Source organism: Rhizophagus irregularis, chromosome 7 (genome assembly GCF_026210795.1).
Source record: "Rhizophagus irregularis chromosome 7, complete sequence".
Classification (NCBI taxonomy): Eukaryota; Fungi; Glomeromycota; class Glomeromycetes; order Glomerales; family Glomeraceae; genus Rhizophagus; species Rhizophagus irregularis.
This window is the reverse complement of record NC_089435.1, coordinates 1,734,793-1,758,893: the sequence shown is the minus strand read 5'-3', so window position 1 is coordinate 1,758,893 and position 24,101 is coordinate 1,734,793. Positions and strand designations below refer to the sequence as shown.

Below are 24,101 nucleotides of genomic sequence, written 5' to 3'. Positions count from 1 at the left end.
AACTTCTTGTATAGATCCTCCCTGGATATACTGTAAACTTGTGGTGTTGTTTTACCTATACGCATTTTTTTACTTTTTATACTTAGCTCATTTGATAGGATTCTAGAAGCGTTTATCTTTGATAAGGGTGTAATGCCATGAGTTTCACAGTATGAAGTATATACCCTATAAAATTCTTGAATAGGTAGGTCGGTCATATAATTTTTCATTACGAGGTATGTATCCTTTATAAACTGAAATAGGGGTGGAAGAGTCGAGATGATATGTTCCTGTTTGGATGTTGTCATAGGTGGTGGATTTCCATTGAAGTCCGGGTAAGTGTCTGCGATGGCTCTCAAGTAAGCATAGAACGCCTCACTGGCGCCTGGGTATTTCATAGCGTCACTGAGTCTTTTGAAGTAGTTGAGGTCTCCCTTGCGGGATGGTGACACATCCAAGAACACTGTGCGCCTATCGTCATTCTCCACTCTGAGAGCATTTTCGTTGGTTAGGACGATAGTGGACATAAAGTTTTTATAATGTGTTGGTGTCTTGTATTTTTCATGGATTTCCATTATGTCACTCGTTACCTTATCCTTCAAAGAGCGATACAGATTATTCCACTGGCTTTTTTCCGTGGGCATTTCCTCGAGAAGAAGAAGAACCTTACCCTGTAATTGCCCATTAAAACTTCCAAGAATCGTCCGAGGATCGCTGGTCTTATAAACGAGTTGAGTGCCTAGGACGCTGCGCTGAATGAAATCTGTTATAATACCTTTGCCCCAACCCTGTCCAGATTTCAGGTAAAGAATCGAGTACATCTTCCTTCCAGCAGATACACCGGCCAACCACTTAATGATATACTCAGTAAGATTCCAATCGCCTGAACACCAGATATCCCGAATATGAGAAAAGATAAATTTAACCGCGAGGTGGATTGTAGACTCAAAGGTGGATATTGGACGCAAGACGTGGAGGAATCCCGGGAAGATATTTAGATAGAGTTGGCCAGTTAAGGATCTGAAGATTCGCTGTTTATGGGGATCACAGGTTGCATTACATACATCGGTATTCTCGACCATAAACCACTTGTAGATGTTGAACTCGGTCTTTTGAGAGGGTCCTTGTTCAGGTTGTGTGTAGAATGCCTTCGTGATTGGACGGATAAGTTTACCAATATTTTTGTCAATAACGTGTTTCAAACTTTTACTATCCGGGTCCCACCAGAAAACCCCATGAGGATCTGCACAGGGAATGAAATAACTGCAAAGATACCTCTTGGCTTGATCGAGGTCACTCATACTCTTTGCAGCGACAATAAGCCGTTTAAGCTCATCGATACTGAAGGCTTTCTTTTGTTCACCGAACTTAGGGATAACTTGAGCTTGAGTGGTCATTTTTTCGTTCTATCAAATCGAGTACTAATTTATAGTTACCTAATCTTCAATTGCCGAATATATTTTTTCCAAAGATCCGCGCTCCTACCCGGTTATATCTCTATGGCTCTACAGGCCTTCTAGGGACTTACCTGCTAATAACTTACCTGGTTTGCTATCTCATTGCTTCCAATAGGAAAATGAATGGAATCCTGTACGTGTGGAAGATGTGGAAGATGTGGAGGATCTGGGGGGTAAAATCAAAACTTTTTTCTGGGGGGATCCCTCTCCCGATTTTTTTAAAACGTCCTCCACATCCTCCACATCCTCCACACTTCTCCGATTCCCTCTTATTTTCCTCTCTTTTCCCTTATTTTATCCTTTTTTGTTATATATTTTTGTGGAGGATCTATGTGGAGAATTGTGGAGGATCTATGGGGGGTTCCCTGCCCCACGGAGGGGGATGTAGGTACTGCGAGGCTCTGGCCGAGGTGGGGTGAGCGCTAGCGAGGCACACTACCAGCCCGACGACCCTATCCACGGCGCCATTCCACGTCTGGTCATTGTGTGGTTTGACAGTTACATATAAGTCCGGTAATAAACCGTTGACAAACTTTCGTACCTTTATAGCGTCAGGATAAACAAAGGCATTCGTCTCAACTCTTCTATACAATTCTTGTAACGCAGCGGCATAAGTGTTGACGTCTTCGCCAGGTTGCTAACGCCTTTGTTCCAATTCGGTGGTCCAGGTTTCGACTAACGTTTGGGTTCGAAATGCCGTAGGGAAGTTCTGAACAAAATTGGTATTATTATTATTACCGGTCCATGCAATAATCCTATTCAGGTTATAATGCTTGGTTAGTATTCCACCATGTGGAGGCGGCACCCTTTAGATAGGCTGGTACAACTTCTAATTTTCATCCGTTTGTGATACCATTCGCATTACAAGATCTAGTAAAGTCTTCTAACCATGCGACCGGGTCCTGATTACTACCGTAAAAATGGGGTAAATCAGCTACTTTACCTTCTCGACGTAGAGAGTTATTAATCGCTTGGGTATTTCCAACCAAAGCATTGTTAGTATTAGGCAACGCTTGGGTTAAAGCAGCAATGGCAACTCGCAGTTGTTGAAAGTCCTGTTGATTAGGTTGGGCCATATTATTCAAAGGTAGGATTACTGGAGCTGGGTTATTCGGGGTATTATATATAGATGGTAAGAGAATATGCAATTGGGGAATATCTTTCTCAGAGTTTTCTGACGTAGTGTCACTTAAAACTTCAGGTTCTGGTGAGGTAGTAGTTTCGCTGACTTGATAAAGGACTTCGTTAGGATCTTGCTGAAATCCGTTAGTTAGATTATAGGCGTTAATAAGATCCTGACGCAAAAGGGTATAATCTATTGGTTCTATATCAGTGTATTGGATATTGAACAATAGGTTATGTATGGCGTTGTCAATATCCGCGTTAGTAATCGAATAAGCAACCTCTTTAAAGTATTGTTGAGTGTATCGGGTATATTCTATAACCGGATAATTAGAAGAAATCCAATCCAAAAAGTGTTGAAAAGTGGGGATTAAGGGAATCTCAGATGGGTAACAATTATTACACGATAGATCACGATGATAAGCAGCTATATTATTTAGCCCTAATTGTCTATGTATAGCGTCGTGTATAGCGTTGCGATTAAAATGGTTTTGGAACATAAAAAGAAAGGATTAAAATAGGGATTCAGATGATTTCTGGCAGAAGGCACCAATTTGTTAAGCCAGTTCTTGTATGCTTATAAAAATAAGCGTATGGGTGTATGGTAAGCAGAAGGATAATTGAATAAAATAAATGTTAAATAATATTAATGAACGCAAAGTGAAAATAACTATATGTAAATATTAGTAAATGTATCACTGTCAATCGATTTACGAAGGTTACACAATAAAACAAAATAAAATTTCAGTCAAATTCGAATACGGTATTGCACACACAGGCATATACACTCAGACGCAATATTGACTCACAATTATAACAAACTATAAAATAAACAATGAGATAACCAAAGATATTATAAATAATAAAATATGTTTTTATTTAATATCGGTAAATATCTTATTGACTTGGATACCTATCTAATTACATCGAAAAACATCGCGTCTATTTATAAGCAAAAACACTAAACTAAAAATGTTTAAAATGTTTAATATATGCCATATATACCATATGTGCAATATGTGCAATATATTTAATATAAACATTTCGAACATTAATCTTCCCGCTATATGACGTTGATCATACAATCACACATTGGTAATACCAATTATCCCGGTAATTACCATTGATCATCGGTTATATCACGTGACTTCGTCGCATTGTTTTTCATTGTAACAATACTAACACAGGTCGAAATGCTAAAAATTGGCAAAAAAAATGGCGCGAAAAGCAGTAGCTATTCTTGGCTATTCTTGGCTATTCTTGGCTGTTTTTGGCTATTTACGAATTAACCTATACTATTTGTAAATAGTTTATACAAATTTGCGAATAGTTTATGCGATTTGCGCCATTTTTTTGCCTATTTTTGATCATTTGACGTGTGTAATTAGGCAACTATTTACCCAATTCAAACCTCAACTTTAAAAAGATTTACAACTCGATCCAGTAATTATTTAACTAATCATATAAAACAAATTTTGATGTTATGATTGAAATTTCAAACTAAATAAATATTTACTTCTTTTTAATATAATTGGACAATTACTTCTTTTAAACAACATATTCCTTTTTTATTTGCTTATCCACAATATTTCAACATCAATAACTAAAGTTAAGATAGTCATAGTATATATAAAAAAATATACTATTATTTTATTGCTCCTTCTGAATTTTTTATTCCCCAAACAAGATAGAAAAATATTTATTTGTCCATTAATTAGAATAATAACATACTATAATACTAGCCAGTAAATATGGCTTTGCTTTGTTATTTCATTAACTACATATTATATTGACAGATGAAGTTAAAGCTTTGGAATGCAGAATCTATTATGATACCTTTATTTTACAATTATTCTTTACAATTATAAAAATTTGTGAAGTATAAATCTTCTTTAATCCTGTACATTAGAAGTAATATCAGTAGTAGGGCAAACTTGGGGGTTCTGGGACAGCGGCTATCACATAGGTCTAACCATAATTTAGTGTACCCCCAGACCACCTAGCCTTGTTTTCTGATATGATAACACTATACCTGTTTTTCTATCCCCAGACCACCTAACCTTGATTCCCGATATGTTAATACTTGATAGCTAAAAAAGAACCCCCAAGTGTTGTAGATAAGATTAAAATCATATATTCCTAGGCATTATTACCACGCATGGATCCATTCCAGGGTATTATAATTTTATGCTATATCAGATTGCCTTTATAAGTGCCAAAGGTATGAAGGACACGAAGTGTCTGTAATACCGATGGCACGATTCAGCAATCCATTGTGGCATACTATTTTTATGATACTCTAAAATGGATTCATTCGATGATTTAAGCCATTTATGCTCTAACCAAAAATTTTTAACAGGAAGGCAACTAGACATATTGTAAAGCTTTTCCTGCTATACGAAAAAATCTGGGACAGCGAAGTCTAACCAAAAATCTAACCCAGGTCTAACCAAAAATGTATAGCAGGAAGGCAACTAGATATGTTTTAAAGCTTTTCCTCCTATACGAAAAAATCTGGGACAGCGAAGTCTGACCAAAAATCCAACCCAGGTCTAACCAAAAAATGTATAGCAGGAAGGTAACTAGATATATTGTAAAGCTTTTTCTGCAATACGAAAAAATCTGGGACAACAGGTCTAACCAAAAGTCTAACCAAAAATCCGTCCAAGGTCTAACCAAAAAATATACAGCAGGAAGACAACTAGACATATTGTAAAGCTTCCCCTGCAATATGAAAAAATCTGAGACAATGAAGTCTAACCAAAATTTAACCCTAATCATAAATTGCTCTGATTCTTTGACGAAGCCTATTTTCATACCGATTTTGATAGTAACTCCCAATATGAGATTGACATCGACCACTAGATGAACCTGTAGGTTTACCACATACAGCACAAGGAAAGCGTGATTTTGTCTTCCAATGAATGCGACAACCTTCTGGCCTCACACAAGGACGACCACAAGGCTTTCCTGTGTTATGTAAATATTCACAAGTATATTCTCCAATCATTTTTATTAAGTATAAATAAGTTAAATTAAAAAAAACTTTACATGATATAAAAATGATGTCTACCCAAGCTATACCAGCTAAGCCAACATACCGTGAAATTGAATCAGCTCTAATTGCTGTAATTAAAGCAGGCATCCTTTACAAAAAACCAAAGGATGGTAAATTCATGTTATGTTACAAACAAAGGATAATCAAATTGCGTCAAGCAGAAGAACCAGAAAATTTTGTTCTTGAAACAGCACAATCTATTCTACCTAATGAGACAAAGTATCAGCAAATCTTGGAAAATTATAAGACCTGGTATAGCAGAGAGCCAAAACTTTTGTCTGCTATTAATAAGCTATACAGGTTATACTATGAATTGGCAAAAGACTACTTCCTCACAGACTCCCAAGCAGATGATGAGGTAGAAGACTATCTTAATTCATAAGTACCCATTGTGGTGGAAGTTCTGTATCATCTGGTATAACCAAAAGTTCTTCCCTCACAAAGGATCTCTCTGATTCTTTACCATCATCATCAATAAGCCAGTACAAAACTGGTTGATTTTTCTGTGTTAAAGACATATGGATATAATAAATCTTAGGTGACCAATTCATATCTCCTGCTCGACGTCTTCCACCTTCCAGATCATTTGGTTCAAGTAAGTACCTTACACTTATATCAGGTGGTAGTTTCTCCTTTTCATACCCAACAGGTCCATCACGAGGATAAGAAGATCTGGAAGACACTCGTGATTTTTTTATAGCTACAACAGAAGATATACCAAGTTGTTGGGTCACTGAGTTATTTATACTTTCTACAGCAATAGGCAAGTTTTTTACCCAGATTCGAGATCTCGTTTTACCTAAAGTTAGTAAGTCAGATGCATCTTGAGAGGGAAATAGTTTCTCAACCAAGGTACGGTTATATCGCTCCACAATGCCAACAGTACGCTTAGACTTGGCCTTCTGAATCTTTACACCATGGGAAGTCATCAACTTTTCACACTCACCTTTAAACTCTGAACCCCTATCTGTAATCAATAATTTTGGCCAAGTGAGCGGACATGTTGTATCATCATATACCTTTTCAAAAGCCCAAGCAATAGTATGAGAAGTTAGGATTCCCTGTCGATCTTTAACACTGGTTGAACCTATAGGGACACTTTCTTTATACCTCGATGCTATATCAACTATATTGAGACAGAAAAGATAAGTCACATGTCCAACCTTGTCATATGGCATATACAAAATGTCAGCTTGATGAACTTCATTGGGAACTTGTATAGAACTAAAACTTACACGAGGGATAAATCGGGGATGAGGTTTGTGAACTTGATGTACTGCCTGTCTTTCAAGCCAATCCTGCACTTCATCTAAGGTGAAATCATATCCAGCATTTTGTGATGTCTCATACAATTTTTTGGCAGTCCTCTGATATCCAGATGGTTGATAAAATATTCTACATAAAGTCGAAGTCACCTCTACATTTCATGCTTCATCAGAATCTATTTTAATAATAGGAATTGATGGGTATTGAATCGGCATATCTTGATCTGCTAAATAGCAACTTTGCTTTACGTAAAGAGCTGATATTAGAGGAAACAAATAATATTTCCAATAAGGAGAAAATCCGTAAACTCACAAAGGAGATAGAGGCATGTGAACGATATATCTTCTATCTTGAAAAAAATCTTGTTTCACGTGAGGATGAGATCGATCAGTTAAAGGCAGAGTGTCAGTCCACTTTAGTTGAACTTGGAAAGTATCGAGATCACTTAGAGTTAAAGGAAGAGGCACTTGTTGCCCAGGATGAACGTATCATTCAGCTTGAAGACACAGTGGATAAACTCAAAAAACGCATTCAAGAATTATCTTTATGTAAAGGAAAGATAGAAATGGATGAAGATAATGAATTATTCAATCCTATTCTAAGAATACTAGACCGCCGATGGGCAGTTGCAGATTGTGTGTCTGAGATTAGACTATTTTTTGATCGGAATAGGATTCCAATTCCACAAGACATAGATGATGTCTTTAATGCTACCACTCAAAGTCTTGATGAAATTATTCGTCAAGCTGCTCTAATGCAAGAAATTGGTGTAGACTAACTAAATCAGATAGAAGGATTGCAGACATTACTTGGAGAATCTTTAGATCGTACAAATGCTCTTAATCAAGACTTAATAAGAGTACGTGATGATTTTACATATGAGAGAAATGCTCGTAGACACTGGGAAACTGTTGCACAACAGAATCAAGCACGTATTGCAGGAATACAAATAGCCAATCTAGGTATACGTTTTCTAAATAGACGCAAAGATGCACAACTGGCAAACCAACAGAATCAGATAGCTGAGCATCGAAGGAATGCACACAGGCTGATGTTACGTTATAATGCTGATACAGAACGTTGGAGAAGAAGGCATGCAGGTTGTATACGTCAGGCACAAAACTGGCAAAGACAATATAGGATTTCACAGACCCAGGTACAAGCACAGGCCCAAAATATTTTAAATTTACAACAACAAATATTAGCGTTACAAAACAATCCTTCAAACATGGCTACAATACAAGATGTCATGCATACTATATCACCAGGTCTTGCACAGTTACCATTTTATGATGGACAAGAGCCGCCAGACTCTTATTATCAAAAGCTTAGAGCTGTCAATGAGATGGCTCGTCCACTAGCTTTTGCTGGTTTTAATGCTGCTATGAGGTGCAATGTCATGAAAAATAAAATGTCTGGTAGATTTATTCCTGTTCCAGTAAATAATCCATATAATGGCAATGCTGCTATTAATACAGAACTAGAGTTTCTAAACTGGCTGCAAGGAAAATATAGAGATGTGATGGTTGGAACAAATCAAGGTGCTATAATAGCACTCATGAATGAATCATTTTCTCCTATAGATACACCAGATACATATGCAAAAAGAATTCGATCATTAGCACAAGGACAAGTATATGCTGAAATTTTACCTTATCTATATAATCATTTGCCTGATGCTTTAGAAATGAGAATTAGAATTGCTGCTCCTGCTGATCTTGATGCTTTCTTTAATGAGTTGCGTAATAAATGGTATGAAAGTGGAGGGTGAAAAAATCCAACCACTATAGTAGAACAACCACAGAATAGAACTGCATTAGAAAAGTTTGCAGATATAGCAGTACGTCTTGGCTATACTGGTGACATAACAAATCCTGTAGCAATACATACTTTCATTGAGAGTGATCTTACCAGAAAGTTAGGTGGACAAACACAACATCTAAGAAGAGATCACTTCGGAACTGGTCAGGTTAAAAAGGTGACAAAGACAACCAAATCTTCTCCTAAATGTCATTGCTCAAACTGTGGTAGAACAGGTCATTCCAAGAACAAGTGTCCACAGAGTAGACGTGCTAAGAAAGTTAACAATACTCACATAGTTGACTATGAAGAATCTGAAAGTGATGAGGAAACTGATGAAGAAACTGAGGAAGAGTTAGCTGAAGAAGAAGAGGAGGAGGATGAACCTCAGAATTGCTTTAGTGTAAAAAAAAAACTCATCAACGTGGAGTTTCGGTAAAAACCAAAGGGAAAAAATCCCGTACTTCCAAATCTAAAAGAGAACCTATTCTCAAGAAAACTGATGAAGTCTTTCATGCAGCACTGAAGTCTATAATTGCTTCACTAGCAGCACAATGTTCTAAAGAAATCCTCCTACAGATTAATGCTTATACCAATTAAGCATATGAGAATCTGAAAGACCCGCTTTTAAACCATTTTGTTAGTGACTATCCAGTTAGTGAAAGAAAGAAACTCTGGGATGTTTTTTCAGCAAATATGCAAGACATTTTATCTCCTCTAGCTCATGCTGTAAATACAGCAACTCCACTATTACCAACTTCTCCTGCAGATGTACCATCTGAAGTAGAACAGAAAGAAGACAAAACACTGAACCATGCAATACGTGCCTATCAGCAGAAAAACCTATACTGGTCAAGACCCTTAGAAATCAACTTTCTCCAGTTAGATGATCCCAATGATGTAGCGACCATTTCCTGTAAAATCAAAAATGTATGCATACCCTATGCTATGATCGATACAGGGTCTGACTCTTCAGTAATCTCTGAGAATGTAGCTAAGCATCTAGGTCTCAAAATAGATCGAAAGAATATACATGCACTTAATGGTGTAGCTGGATCAACCAAAACTCTTGGCACTATCAATGAAATTCCTATAACTATTGGTGAAGGTACAAATACAGTCACTATATCAGACGAATTCTCTGTTATACCTACCGAGAAGGATCGAAATGGTAAGGACAAATCATTGCTAATACTTGGTACACAGTGGCAGTATCGTGCAGGTTGGGAACCTGTAGTAAAGGGTGAGTTCAAAGCAAATGTAAATGGACAGGTTGTCTCAATTCCTCTCTCTGTACATAAGGCACAACGTAATGTTTTTGCAGTAGATAGCCAGCCTATAAAAAAAAACTAGCTGATCGTACCTGTCAGCATTGTGGGAAGGAATTCCCATATCCTTCTAATCTTAGACAACATTTTTTACAAAAAAATCCATGTGCAGTAAAAAAGTCCCATGCAAAGCCCATGCAAAGCCCATGTGCAGTTAAAATTTCCCATGCAAAGTCCATGCAAAGTCTATGCACAGTAAAAAAATCCCATGCGCAGTCCACACAAAATTTGAGTGAAGCAACAGTACCCATTCGTCTATTTCTTGATGAATAATGGGAACTACGACATGGAAGCAAGTTTTTTTTCTATTTCTCGTACTTGCTTCTTCATGGTATCAATTTCATGTCGTATCTGATGATTTGTCTTGATCAATTTCTCATGTTCTTTAGTAAGGTTCTGCATGAATCGGCCAAAAGTAACTTTATTATATTCAAGCAAGTGCTTCTGAAGTATGGAAACCTCTTCACTAATCATGTCTTGTGTCATTCTGTTTCTTGGCATATATGTCTGTTTAACAGTTAGTCTCTGACGTGCTAATTTTTTCTGGTATCTTTCTACTTCATGTTTCAAAAATAACTCTACCATGGAATTTACTCCACTGGCATCAGACACAGATAGTGGACTGCGCTTCCTTGTTGTGAGACGAATCCATGCCTCATGTATTACAGAAGCTGGTAATATAACTAGTAGTTCAGTGTATACCTGGTTGAAAGACATTAGTTCTTATTACGAAAAAAAAATTTGGAATTCCAAAGAATTCTGAAGAATTCCATAGAATATCTTATCATATGACACCTCCCAGAAATCTGTTAGATGTCATGTGCTAATGATTGTCTTTCTCTTAGTATTGAATAATAAAATGCCTCTACTAAGTCATAAAAGGCATTTGGAATGTTTGGTACAGGGCATTTCATAAATGCATCAATACTAGTCTTAGAACTTATGACCATTTTAGCTAATGCCTTTATACTTTTTATTGCATCCTCTACATCTTTAAAGAGACCTCTCTGAATTGTAACATGCACTAGGTCATCGATATATTCTTTACTATGTATATCATAGATTGGATCGTCTTCCATTTTAACTACTGAGAAAAAAATATAATTTATTATTAATATATACCTAAGTATCACTAAACTATTCTATATCATTCTAATATTTCTCTGGTAATCTGGTTCCTATAGCTATTTTTTCTGCTGCCTCATGACTTGTGCCACGCTCAAGAAGTTTCTTATATACTTGAATACGCCAGTGTCCGAATGGTAAGGAGGATATACCATCTGACCAAATCCAGCGTTTTGTATCGATTGGGGATAATGCCTTCTTCTCTGACTCGATTAGGAATATTACATGATTTTTTGTACACATTCCCACATTCTTGGCATAGAAGATATTATTTTCAAACAGACAGTCCCGATATACTTGAGTCATAGGATCGAAGATTTCATCTTTTTCTACTGTATCATCTAATAAAGTTCCACCTAAAGATGGGAAATATGTGTCCTTAGCCATATCACTCATACCCTTCTTGCTTACTCCTTTATGTTTGGACTTTGTAGACTTGTCTGCCAAGACATAGTGGTAGGATTTTGCACGGATGTGGTAAGATTCAGTAATTACATTTCCAGGAGTCTCATCCTTGAAAAGCCCGATAGTCTTGGTATCATTAAGGTCAAAGAGATCTGGACGCTCTGCCATATCCTTGTAAATATCTTCTGTCTCGACATGGTAGATAAAGGAGTCAGTATCCATATATCCAAGTCGTACTTTGTTTCCATACTTCTCTTTGACAAAACCATACCAGAAGCAGTACATTAAGAGTTTACTGAGACCAAGGACAGATGCACCGATAATGATAGGTTTATTGAGAATAACACTAGCCTTACCCATATGTGCTCCTACAAGTGTGTTGCCAAGTTGACGAGCATACTTGAAGGAGGGCTTGCGAACTTTCTTAAGGAATTTCTTCTCATCATTTTCATTGATCATTCTCATAAGCTTGACATCCTGATACTTACGTACATTCTCCATAGTCTTGCCATAGACTGAGTTATTCATGAGTTTAAAGAAGTCTTTCTCAAATGAATTCTTGGATTGTTGACGTAAATTTGTATTTTTTGCAATATAAGGAGCTAACCAGTTATCTTGATCAAATGATAGGACTTGTGTAATCTCATCTACAACCATGCCTAACTTAATGTAATACTGGAGCTCTTGGTAATGTATGACATAATCTTCATGTTTACCAAGATGTGGAACTAACTTCTCTGTTTCAGGAAATCGCCCTCCATCTAAGTTATCAACAAGTTTGGTTATATATGGGCTTAACCTATCCTTTTTTACAGCTATACTATCAACTGCAGGAGGTAAATCTTGTAGATAATCATGAGTCCTAAGGGGGTAGTGCGCTTTGATATTTAGGAAGTAACCACGGGCAGCATCTGGTTTTGTATTAAGAATTACATTAAGTATCTGCTTCTGCTTATCTGGATTCTGTTTGAAATATTCTGGAGATGCTTCCCATCTGTAATTACCAATAGGTAAGTACTGGCTCATAGCCCATCCATACAGATTGTTTGCATCTACATAGGAAATCCAGGTAGTAGGTTTAGAGGGATTAAAAGAGTCACCCATCTTAGGGTTATTGGCTTTTAGAAAACGGTGTCCAGCCATAGCTATTCCTCCACGTTGAGATCCCCCAATTCCCCCTGTCATCAATTTACAGAGTTGCCACATCGAACGGGCTTTCTCATGGTCGAACGAACGAACGAACAAATGAACAAACGAACAAACGAACAAACAAATAAATGAACAAGCGATTACTCAACAACATAATTAACAAACAACAAAATTAACGAACAACATACAACAACATTCTTGGTTCACAAAATAAATAGCGTTAGTAATATAAAACGTTGAACGATATAAAATAAAATTAACTTCTCTAAATTGTCCCCAAATTATATCCACTTTTACCTTTAATTTCAAACTTCGATAGCTCTCGCTACGAATTATTACTTTTCAAAAACATATATTTAATTCATCTTAAAATTTTCATTTGTTTAATTAAAATTAATTAAGCGAACATTAATTAAAGTTTAGGGCGAACCTATTACCTTTAATTAACATTAAACTTCATTAACAAATAATTAAATAAAACTTATATTTTTATTGAGTTCTGTGGATGAGAACTATGGAATTACTTTGAATTCCGTTTTCTATTTATACAAATTTTACGCTACTTTCTATTCTATCTATATACTATCTTTTATGTTCTTTTTACATATTATCTTTGAACTATCTTCCTAATATACTATCTATATTTTAAATACGCTATCTTTTAATATGCTATCTTATATATATATATATTATCTTTTATAATATCTTTGTATTATCTTTTTATATTATCTTTTATATTATTTTACGTTCTTTAATCTTTCTGACATTATTTTATATGTTCTTTCAATCCGCTTTATGTGTTTTACTTATAATCTATCTTTTGTGGCTTATAATTATTCTTTCTTATCGTTCTTATTGTTAAAGATTGCTAAGCCCAATTGATCGACTCTATTTATCCTATTGGTTCTTTGTCAATCATTCAATAAATATTACATCATGCAGATCATTACTCTTTCTAAATGTTTATCCTTTTCGGCTAATTATTTATCCATCCACGCCAATTCATAATTAGTTTGTTCGTTCTTAATATTTGACAATTACATTTGGTGATTGAATTTTATCATATTCTCATGCTTGATATTCGACCGTTTACATTATCCCCCCCTTCGCTATTTGTGACCTCACAAATAACTTTAATAGAATCAAACTCGTGTCTTATTCATAATAATTCTAATCGAATCGAACTCGGGTCTTATTGAATACCTCTTTTCCTTTAATTACTATTTTTGGTGTAAATCTCTCTCGATCATAAAATTTCTTTAACCATTCTCCATTTTGTGGTGTTTTTAGTATTCTTCCGTCTAATTCTTTGAGTTTATACGCTCCATTTCCAAATTCTTCGTGAATTAAATATGGTCCTTTCCATTTGTTCTGTAATTTTCCAGACCATTGTTTCTCTCTCCATGCTTCATATAATAATACTTTTTCTCCTATTTCAAATTTAGGTTTTCTAATTCCCCTTTTGTCGTGTTGTTGTTTCTGTCTCTCTTGAGCTTCTTTCACATTTTCTTTTATTTTCCTTCTTATTACCGGTAGCTCTTCAATTAATACCTTTACTCTGTCAGCTAATGTTATCTTGTTTTCATCTTTATCTAATGGTAGTTTTGCTCTCCTTCCGTATGTCGCATAAAAAGGTTTAATTTTTGTTGATGATTGCTTTCTTGTTCTATATGCAAATAATACAGATGGTATATGTTTATCCCAATTTTCTTCTCCTAATTTGGCTAATCCCTCGCATAAAGTTTTATTGAATCTTTCGACCAAACCATTTGTTTGTGGCCTATATGGTGTACTTAATCTATGATTTATTCCACATCTTTCTACTAATTCTTCCATCATTTTATTGTTAAAATGAGTCCCTCTATCGCTAATTATTTTCTTTGGACATCCATGTCTACAAATTATGTCTCTCCAAATAAATTCTACTACCTCTTTCGCTGTAGCTTCTTTTAGTGGTGCGGCTTCGGGCCATTTCGTAAAATAATCCATTACTACTACAATATACTTATTTCCCTTTTCTGTCTCTTTTAATGGTCCAACTATATTTATCCCAATCATTTCGAATGGTTCATTTATCTTTATTGATGTCAATTCGTTCTTTCCTCTTGGTTTTCCTCTCATTTGACAATTCCAACACGTTCTTACGTATTCTTCTACATCTTCTTTCATATTTTTCCACCAATAATTTTCTTTTATTCTATCTAATGTCGCTTCTATCCCAAAATGTCCTGATAATTCATTATCATGCATCATGTACATCAATCCCTCGTATTCATAATCTCTAATTACTCTAAATTTGTTTTGTCCTTTCACTCTATATAGAATTCCCTCTTTCAATTCATATTTATTCTCCTTTTCGATATTGTTAATTATTCTCTTGTAATTATTTTCTTCCATAATACTTCTTTAGTTGATTTCGCTTCTAAATTTGTTATTTTCGTTATGTGTTCTGTATTTTTAGTTCTGTGCTCTTCTCCATTTCTCCACCTCTTTAAATACTTTTCTCCAACTACTATTGTCATTTTTAACTTTTACTCGACTGTATCTTTCGGTATCTTTGTACACGCTCTGATTTTCTTCAAACATTCTAACCATGTCCAAATATTCATCCTTCTTTAATGTTGGATATGATGATTTTTCCGTTTTCTTTGTTTCTCTTCCGATGTAATTTTTCCAACATACGTCGCCATCTTTTTCTAAAAATATCACTATTGATTTATCTATCGTTTCTTTCAATCTGAATATTTCTTTTTCCATCTCATGATTTCCATGCGGAGTAATTAATCCTCTGTCAAAGCTTTTCGTCTTTTGATAATAATATTCACAATATGGTGATTTGTCTAAAATTATTATATCTGTATCTTCATCATATTCTAACATTCTTCTATTTATTTGTTCCACTACTTCTTTTCTGAATTTCCATTCTGTATTCATCTTTGATTCGTGAAATTCATCTTTATCTTTTCTTCTTCTTTTATAAGTATTGAATCTTACTTTTAATCCTTGTTTTTCCCATTCTTTAATTAAATTTTGTACTATACTTGTTTTTCCTAATCCATCTACTCCATCAATTATTACTATTTCTGGTTGATCCTCTACTATCTTTAATAACCTACTTAATGCGTCGGCATTCGTATTTTCTTTTCCTGACCTATGTATTACTTCAAAATTATATTGCTGTAATTCCATTACCCATCTTGCTCTTTTTCCTTTTGGTATCTTTGCATTCATTAATCCTTTCAATGCACTGTGATCTGTTATTACTTTAAATTTTCTATCGATTAAATATTTATGAAAATGTTGAATTCCCCAAACTATTCCTAAACATTCCAATTCTGTTATCGGATAATTTTCTTCTGCTGGTAATAAGCTTCTACTCGCATATGCTATTACTACTTCTTTTCCCTTTTCATCTTTTTGACTTAATACTGCACCTAGTCCTTTTCCTGATGCATCTGTTATTAATAAAAATTCTTTCTTCCAATCTGGATGTCGTAATATTGGATATTGTATTAACTTTTCTTTCAATCTTTCAAACGCTTCTTGTTGTTCTTTTCCCCAGATAAAAGGTATTCCCTTCTTTCTCAAATTGCTTATTGGTCTTGCTATCTTTGAAAAATTCTTCACAAATTTTCTGTAATATGAACAAAGTCCTAAAAATGATCTTACTTCTTTCACTGTTGTTGGTGCTTTCATTTCTTTTATCTTTTCTATCTTTTTATCGTCTGGCCTTAATCCATCATTTCCTACTATATGTCCTAAAAATTCTATGTTTCTTTCCAAAAATCTACATTTCTTTAATTTTATTATTAAATTATTCTCCTGTAACTTCTTTAATACTTTTTCCACATGTTCCATATGGTCTTTTAAATTTTCTGAATATATCATAATATCATCGATATATACTACTACAAAATCGTTTATGTATTCTTCTAATATTTCATCCATTAATCTTTGAAATGTTGCTGGTGCATTCGTTAAACCGAACGGCATTACATTATACTCAAATAATCCTTTTGAACATACAAATGCTGTTTTTTCTTTATCTTCTTCTTTCATTTCTACTTGATTAAATCCTGCCGCTAAATCTATACTTGAAAACCATTTTGCTTTCCTGTATTTATCTAGTAATTCATCCATTCTTGGTAAAGGAAAACTATCCATTATAGTTATCTTGTTTAACTTTCTGTAATCAATACAGAATCTATATTTTCCCGTTTTCTTTCCTGCTAATGTAACCGGTGAACTCCATGGACTTTTTGATTTCCTTATCCTTCCTTGTTTTAACAATTTATCTACTTCTTCGCTTATAAATTTTGCCTTTTCATCTGTTTCTTTATATCTTCTCTGCTTTATTGGTTCTATCCCATCTTTTATTTTTATCTCATGTTGCGCTGCTTTTGTTCTTTCTTCTATTTCCTCGTCGTACTCTAAGATATCTTGGTATTCTAATAGTAATTTTACCATATTTTCCCAAATCGGTTCTTCTACTTTTTCTATACTTAGTTTTTGCATAAATTTTTCACTTGGTTCGAGCATCTTTTCCGTCTCTCTCTCTTCAGAGCCAAGACTTTCTATTTAAAATTCTGGTGCATTCTGAATACCTCTCCTTCATCGTTACTTTCGTATTCTTCATCGTCCTCGCTCTCCTCACTTTCATATGCTACTTCTCTTTCATATCCTACTGGAATCATTATTATTTCTCCCTGTTCTTCTATTCTTAAGGTATGATCTTCAAAATTTATTTTTGCATTATACAACTTCCATATATCATTTCCCAAAATTAGATCTTCTTCTTCTGAATTGATCACTTCAACTTCTTTTAATATCTCTAATTCGTCTTTGTACCTCAAAGTTATATTTGCTTTTCCTAATGCTGCTATCTTTTGTCCATTTGCTATTGTACATCTAAATTTACTTTTTCCAAATATAGGTATATTCAATCTTCTTCTTAATTTATCTGTTATCACACTTACTGCTGCTCCAGTATCTATTATTACATTCACTAATTGATCTTCAACTTCTAATTCCGTTCTCATTGCTGTAGTTCTTTTTTCCTCATTTTTCATAGTTCCCACCGAGTGTAGTCAATTTTTCTCGTCTATACTTCTTGGTCTATATGTCTCAATCGCTTATGATACTTAGGATTCTCGCTTATTAATTGTCCATATGTTATATTCGCTCTACAATTTTTCACGTCTCCCACGATGTCGTAAGGTGGTATTCCGTCAGTTAATTTTGGTCCATACTCTCTGGGTTTTGTTGGTCTTCCTGCTTCTCTCCATTTTCTTAGTCCTTCAGTTGGGTCGTAATAATCTTGTCTTTTATTGCTCCATTTCATTTTTCTTGATCCTATCGTTCTATCCCCATTCTGTTCAGTTCGTTCAGGTATATAATTTGGTGCCGTTGTACCAATTGGTATTTCTCTATCATCCATTCTATTTCCTGCTTCTCTTAATTCTTCTTGTAAATTTCCTTCTTCATTATTATTTTTATATCCCACTGTTGGATCCGTCCTTCTTGTTTGTCTTCTTGTTTTTACCGCGTTATCTTTTGCGTACAATTCATTATGATAATTTAATTCCCTATCTTCATAATCATCGTAATAACCTTGTGTATAATACATTTCGTTATATTGTGGTTCCTCGTATCCATATTCATCATAATCATATTTTTCTTGGTCATCATATTCGTCCATCATATTCACTTTTGCATTCCTTCTTTTCTCCGGACACTCTCTTGAATAATGACCAACTCTACCACATGTATAGCATGTCGGTACTCTTTTTTGGAATGACTGATTTCTTTGAATTGGTTGATTTCTTTGTATTGGTTGGTTTCTTTGTGGCAATCGCCTATGACTCTGACTCGCTAAATTTCTTAATCTTTCATTCTCATCTTCTAACATCTTAATTTGTAACTTCGCAAAACTGCTTGCTAATTCATCTACATTTACCTCTTTATTATTCCTTACATTCCCTTGAACAATAGGTTCTTGTCTTCTTTGTTCATCATTAATTTCTTTTGGTTGTACTTTATCTGTTAATGCTTCTAAACCTCTTTCTACGTTTTTTGCTATCTGAAATGTTGCATTTAAATCTGCTGGATTTCCCATTACTACGTCCTTAGTAAAATCCGGTTTTAATCCTCTAATAAAAATCCTCTTTTGCTGATTTGCTGCTACTCTGCATCACCTCCCACTCTCTTTAACATATATTTAAATCTCGTAAGGTATTGAGTTACATTCTCGTCTCTCTGTCTAATCTTTTCTAATTGTTCTAGCCATCTATCTTTAATTTCATCACTCGCATACTTTCCAATTATTCTTCTTCTTAATCTTAAATTATGATCCCCATTAACATTCCAATCGGCAATATTTACTCCTTCAGTTTTTAACCAATCTGCTGCTCCTCCCATTAATCTCGCTTTTGCTATTATAAATCTCTGTGCATCATCATTCCCTAAACCATTCGCTGTAAACGCCTCCTCAAATTTATCTGCCCATTCTTCTGGATCTTCTCCACTGGTACCATAAAATGCTGGTAATTCCACAATAGCTCCCCTATTTGCGTTTAAATTTCCTATCGCATTAGTATTCGCTTGAATTTCTCCTTGTAATCCTGTCAATGTTATTGGTGGTACTGCTAAATTGTTCCAATCTGGCCCAATATCATGACCATACATAGTACTTGTTACTGCTCTTAGATCTGCCCTGACTTCATCTCTTGTTGCTGCCATTGTTATCTTTGGTTTTATTGGTGGTACTGGTATTATTGGTATTATAGGTGTTTTCTTCAATTCTTTGTTTTCCTTTTTGCTTTTTGATTTTTTACTTGAGCCAATTTCGGGTCCTTTTATATCCTCTTCCACTTCATCTTCATCATCTGTTGGATTTTCTTCTTCAATATCTTTTTCACATTCTATGCAAGTTTCTTTTCCGATTTTAAATTCTTTCTTTAATCTTTCAATTTCACATCTTTCGCATTCTTTTGTGTTTTCAACTCTCCATTGTAATATTCGCTCATCTAATTCTTCATCTTCAAGATTCCATATTGTTAAATATTTCTTCATAAATTCGTACGTTGTTATTATCTTTGCGGTTACTCCAAATTTTCTTATTCTTTCAATTTCTGTTATTTCTACATCATATCCCATTCTTTTTAAATCCATTCTAATTATTTCTTCGAATATCTTTGTTGTTTCTGTTTCTTCAACATTATTAGATTCACTAGATTCATCAGATTCCTCATCTGACATTTCTTCATTCTTACTAATTGGTAAATTTTCTTCTTCCCCATCGTCTGTTTCTGTTATAGTATAACTTCTTGGTGTGTCATCACTATCTGTTTCATCTATATTTAATTGCTCAAACCCCCTAATCTTATCATAAACTTTTCCAACTATTTCCTTGCTAATTTCCCAACCATGTTCACGAACTCTTATGTGCATTGTGTGCAACATTAATCTAATTTTTTGTTTGAACGCTTCTATCTTTTCTGTTGACTCATCTTCTTTTAATTCAGCCTCTTCATATAATATATTTTTGTATCTTCTAATAGTGCTATCTTTACATTCTATAAAATCTGTTATAGCTTCTTTATACCACTCATAAAATTCCCTAAATCTTATATTTACATCCCAATCTTCCAAAATATAACCATATCTTATTAATTCTTCATTCCCTATCAATCTGTCCATTGTTTCATCTTCTTTATCATTTTCTATACAATCTCTCACGATTACTATTATTATTATCTTTAATCCTTTTTCTCTTAATACTGGTTGTTTCAAGTATCTTATCGATTCGACCATTACATCCAATGCATCTCTAGTCCTTCCTTTTGTATAATTATTTCTTTCTTCACTATCTATACTCAATAAATTTAATAACGCTCTTATAGTTTCTGCGTTATAATCTTTTATCGTATATTCAAATTTTTGCAATATTTTCCAAAATTTCTTGAAAACTTCTGGTGTATCTCCTATTGGATAACATATTTCACATGTTATATTTTCTCCTCTTAATTCGTTTATATCTACATTCCTGATATTTTCATCGTGTCTTAATTTGTGATTTTCGTAATCAACTCTCCAAGTTTCGTACCATTTTATCGTTGCAATCGTTCATCCAGAATCTTAACTAAAATCTCACCTCCTCTTATATATATATATTTCACTCTTATCGTTTCTACTTTCAATCTTCTAAACATTCTTTTATCTTTAAGTAGATTGCTTCTTTCAATCTTTAGATTCCATCTTTCGGTTCTATATATTTACTATGCCATATTTTACTATTAATTTTTACTGCTCCACAAAGTTTATCTTTTGTCACCGAGATCTATAATATCACATTCTAAAATTTATCTTCTATCACCGAGATTCATAATTTCACATATCACATATCACAAACTCCAAAATTTTCATAACTTTTAAAGTTTGCAAATTTTCAATCTTTCTTATCGTCCACATAAATCCTTCTTACTATATATTCTATATTATATAAATTAATCTATAACACACAAAATGTCGTTCTTTTCAGATAAATATCCTTCTTTTCAAATAAATGTTCCTTTTCAAATAAATATTCTTTTTCAAACAAATGTTCTTCTTTTAAATAAATGTCCTTCTTTTCGGATTTTACTCTATTATTAAATACTGCACGTAATGTTCATTATACGGCTCGTTAATGTGTAAATATCCTTCTATGTTATCTTCTTTTAACAGAACATTGTAATGAGAACGTGACCTAGCACACTACACCAGGAACCCTCATCTGAAATGTAGCCTAGGACCTGTAACAATACAACGTATCCGTCTTCTCCTCCTTCGTTGGCCGACTCGTCTCTTAACGGGTGAATCTAACCTTCCAAAATCCAGTTTCAAAAGTCATCAGCTATCCATAAAACTCATCTAAACCAACTTATCTTTCCTCAAATTGGTGGACCTATACTGGGCTTATCTCTATCTTTTTCCCATTGGGTAAAAGCATGATAGTTTACAGGTTTGTCCTATTTTATTCTTTCAATATTTCTTGATAGTAGGTGTCTTTACAATTTTCATTCCCTGTCCCCAAAGCAATTTGCGCATTATTGAGCTGGGTATCCAGATTTGATGTAACCCATACGTTATAATCTTTAATGTCGAAGAATAAAAGTTTTCCAATCTCGAGCATTTATCCAAAATTCAAACTCAGAGATAACCCATACCACACAGATGAACCCCAGATAATACATTGGTGTTCTCCCATTATTAATCTTTATTCTAAAATTCATCTTTCGCTTCCCCATCTCCTTATGAAATTTCTCAGGTACTTTATTCCCGAAAGAAATATTCTTGTGCTTTCTATCGATTAAATGATTACTTGCACAACTTCAAACCCCAATCTTTCACCTTTTCAAGTTTTTAACACGTTAAATCCTCATTGATTTATTGGTTCCTTTTGAACTCGTCAAAACCTGAAATCTAAAAATAAATTCTAAAATAAAATATTGATTAATAATACCTATCAGTGACTTACTAACGAAATTAAATTTTCATATTCATTATAATAATAATCATGTGATGATGATCATTTCCTTTCTTGCGAGCATGCACCATATGAGATCTCCCAATTCCCCCTGTCATCAATTTACAGAGTTACCACATCGAACGGGCTTTCTCATGGTCGAACGAACAAACAAACAAACAAACAAACAAACAAACAAACAAACAAATAAACGAACAAGCGATTACTCAACAACATAATTAACAAACAACAAAATTAACGAACAACATACAACAACATTCTTGGTTCACAAAATAAATAGCGTTAGTAATATAAAACGTTGAACGATATAAAATAAAATTAACTTCTCTAAATTTTCCCCAAATTATATCCACTTTTACCTTTAATTTCAAACTTCGATAGCTCTCGCTACGAATTATTACTTTTCAAAAACATATATTTAATTCATCTTAAAATTTTCATTTGTTTAATTAAAATTAATTAAGCGAACATTAATTAAAGTTTAGGGCGAACCTATTACCTTTAATTAACATTAAACTTCATTAACAAATAATTAAATAAAACTTATATTTTTATTGAGTTCTGTGGATGAGAACTATGGAATTACTTTGAATTCTGTTCTCTATTTATACAAATTTTACGCTACTTTCTATTCTATCTATATACTATCTTTTATGTTCTTTTTACATATTATCTTTGAACTATCTTCCTAATATACTATCTATATTTTAAATACGCTATCTTTTAATATGCTATCTTTTATATATATATATTATCTTTTATAGTATCTTTGTATTATCTTTTTATATTATCTTTTATATTATTTTACGTTCTTTAATCTTTCTGACATTATTTTATATGTTCTTTTAATCCGCTTTATATGTTTTACTTATAATCTATCTTTTGTGGCTTATAATTATTCTTTCTTATCGTTCTTATTGTTAAAGATTGCTAAGCCCCAATTGATCGACTCTATTTATCCTATTGGTTCTTTGTCAATCATTCAATAAATATTACATCATGCAGATCATTACTCTTTCTAAATGTTTATCCTTTTTGGCTAATTATTTATCCATCCACGCCAATTCATAATTAGTTTGTTCGTTCTTAATATTTGACAATTACATTTGGTGATTGAATTTTATCATATTCTCATGCTTGATATTCGACCGTTTACAACGTTTAGCCTTTTCAGTAAAATCATGCATGGTCATGTCAGTGAATAGCTCTATTTTGACTCCAGTCATCTTAAGCATGCCATCCCATGAAAGTGCTGGAGCAGAGACATAATGACTTGGGTCAAGTCCATAATGATGCATCGCTGTCTGTCGAAACTTTGTCCAGACATCTGCTAGGAGAAGAACATCAGTCTTAAGATAAAGGTCATGATACTCGCCCAAGTTCTTGCAGCCAAATTCCTTCCAAACTTTTTGTGCATGTTTGTAATTATCCTGAGTGATCTTTCCTCCAAGAGTACTATGAAAGTCATGAATAGATGGGAGTTCTGTCTCCTTGAAACGATCATGTGAATCAATATATTCATAAGGATAAACCCCCTTACGTGTGATTAAGTCAATATGTTCAGACGAGAAGTTTTTGAAGTGTCGCTTTGTGAGGGGTTTATCTGTCCCTAAATTCTTTGCAAGGTTTGCAAGACTGGAGGACATGAACTGCATGCTATCAATGTACTTGAATTGCCCTACCTTCATGGATTTGTAACGTTCGAATGTCTCTGCAATAACTTTGATTTGATATGCTCCAATTGATCGTCCAACAGATTCACAAACTAAATGGAAGTCATAGCCACGGAAGTTATGAAATACTACAGGAATTGGAGTCTTCCATGCTTCGATTTGAAGCTTAAGATTGCATGCATTATGAGCAGCCCCACGAAACTTACCTGTGAT

The 24,101-nt window shown here is 34.0% G+C and overlaps 4 protein-coding genes across 4 annotated transcripts; all 4 read right to left on the bottom strand.

The window, feature by feature from the left end:
• Window positions 1–10,819: 10,819 nt before the first annotated feature.
• On the bottom strand, window positions 10,820–11,089 carry OCT59_027184 (uncharacterized protein; the record flags this gene model as incomplete). The annotated part of the gene is made up of 1 exon (XM_066136787.1): window positions 10,820–11,089. The coding sequence occupies one exon, from the start codon at window positions 11,087–11,089 to the stop codon at window positions 10,820–10,822; it is 270 nt and encodes an 89-aa protein (XP_065993239.1).
• A 73-nt stretch (window positions 11,090–11,162) lies between these two features.
• Window positions 11,163–12,683, bottom strand: OCT59_027183 (uncharacterized protein; the record flags this gene model as incomplete). Its single annotated transcript, XM_066136786.1, has 1 exon — window positions 11,163–12,683. One exon carries the CDS (start codon window positions 12,681–12,683, stop codon window positions 11,163–11,165), a length of 1,521 nt encoding a protein of 506 aa, XP_065993238.1.
• Window positions 12,684–18,235: 5,552 nt separating this feature from the next.
• On the bottom strand, window positions 18,236–18,804 carry OCT59_027182 (uncharacterized protein; the record flags this gene model as incomplete). Its single annotated transcript, XM_066136785.1, has 2 exons — window positions 18,236–18,239; window positions 18,314–18,804. The coding sequence occupies 2 exons, from the start codon at window positions 18,802–18,804 to the stop codon at window positions 18,236–18,238; spliced, it is 495 nt and encodes a 164-aa protein (XP_065993237.1).
• Window positions 18,805–18,869: 65 nt separating this feature from the next.
• Window positions 18,870–20,899, bottom strand: OCT59_027181 (uncharacterized protein; the record flags this gene model as incomplete). The annotated part of the gene is made up of 2 exons (XM_025329529.2): window positions 18,870–20,671; window positions 20,842–20,899. 2 exons carry the CDS (start codon window positions 20,897–20,899, stop codon window positions 18,870–18,872), a joined length of 1,860 nt encoding a protein of 619 aa, XP_025167492.2.
• Window positions 20,900–24,101: the final 3,202 nt, after the last annotated feature.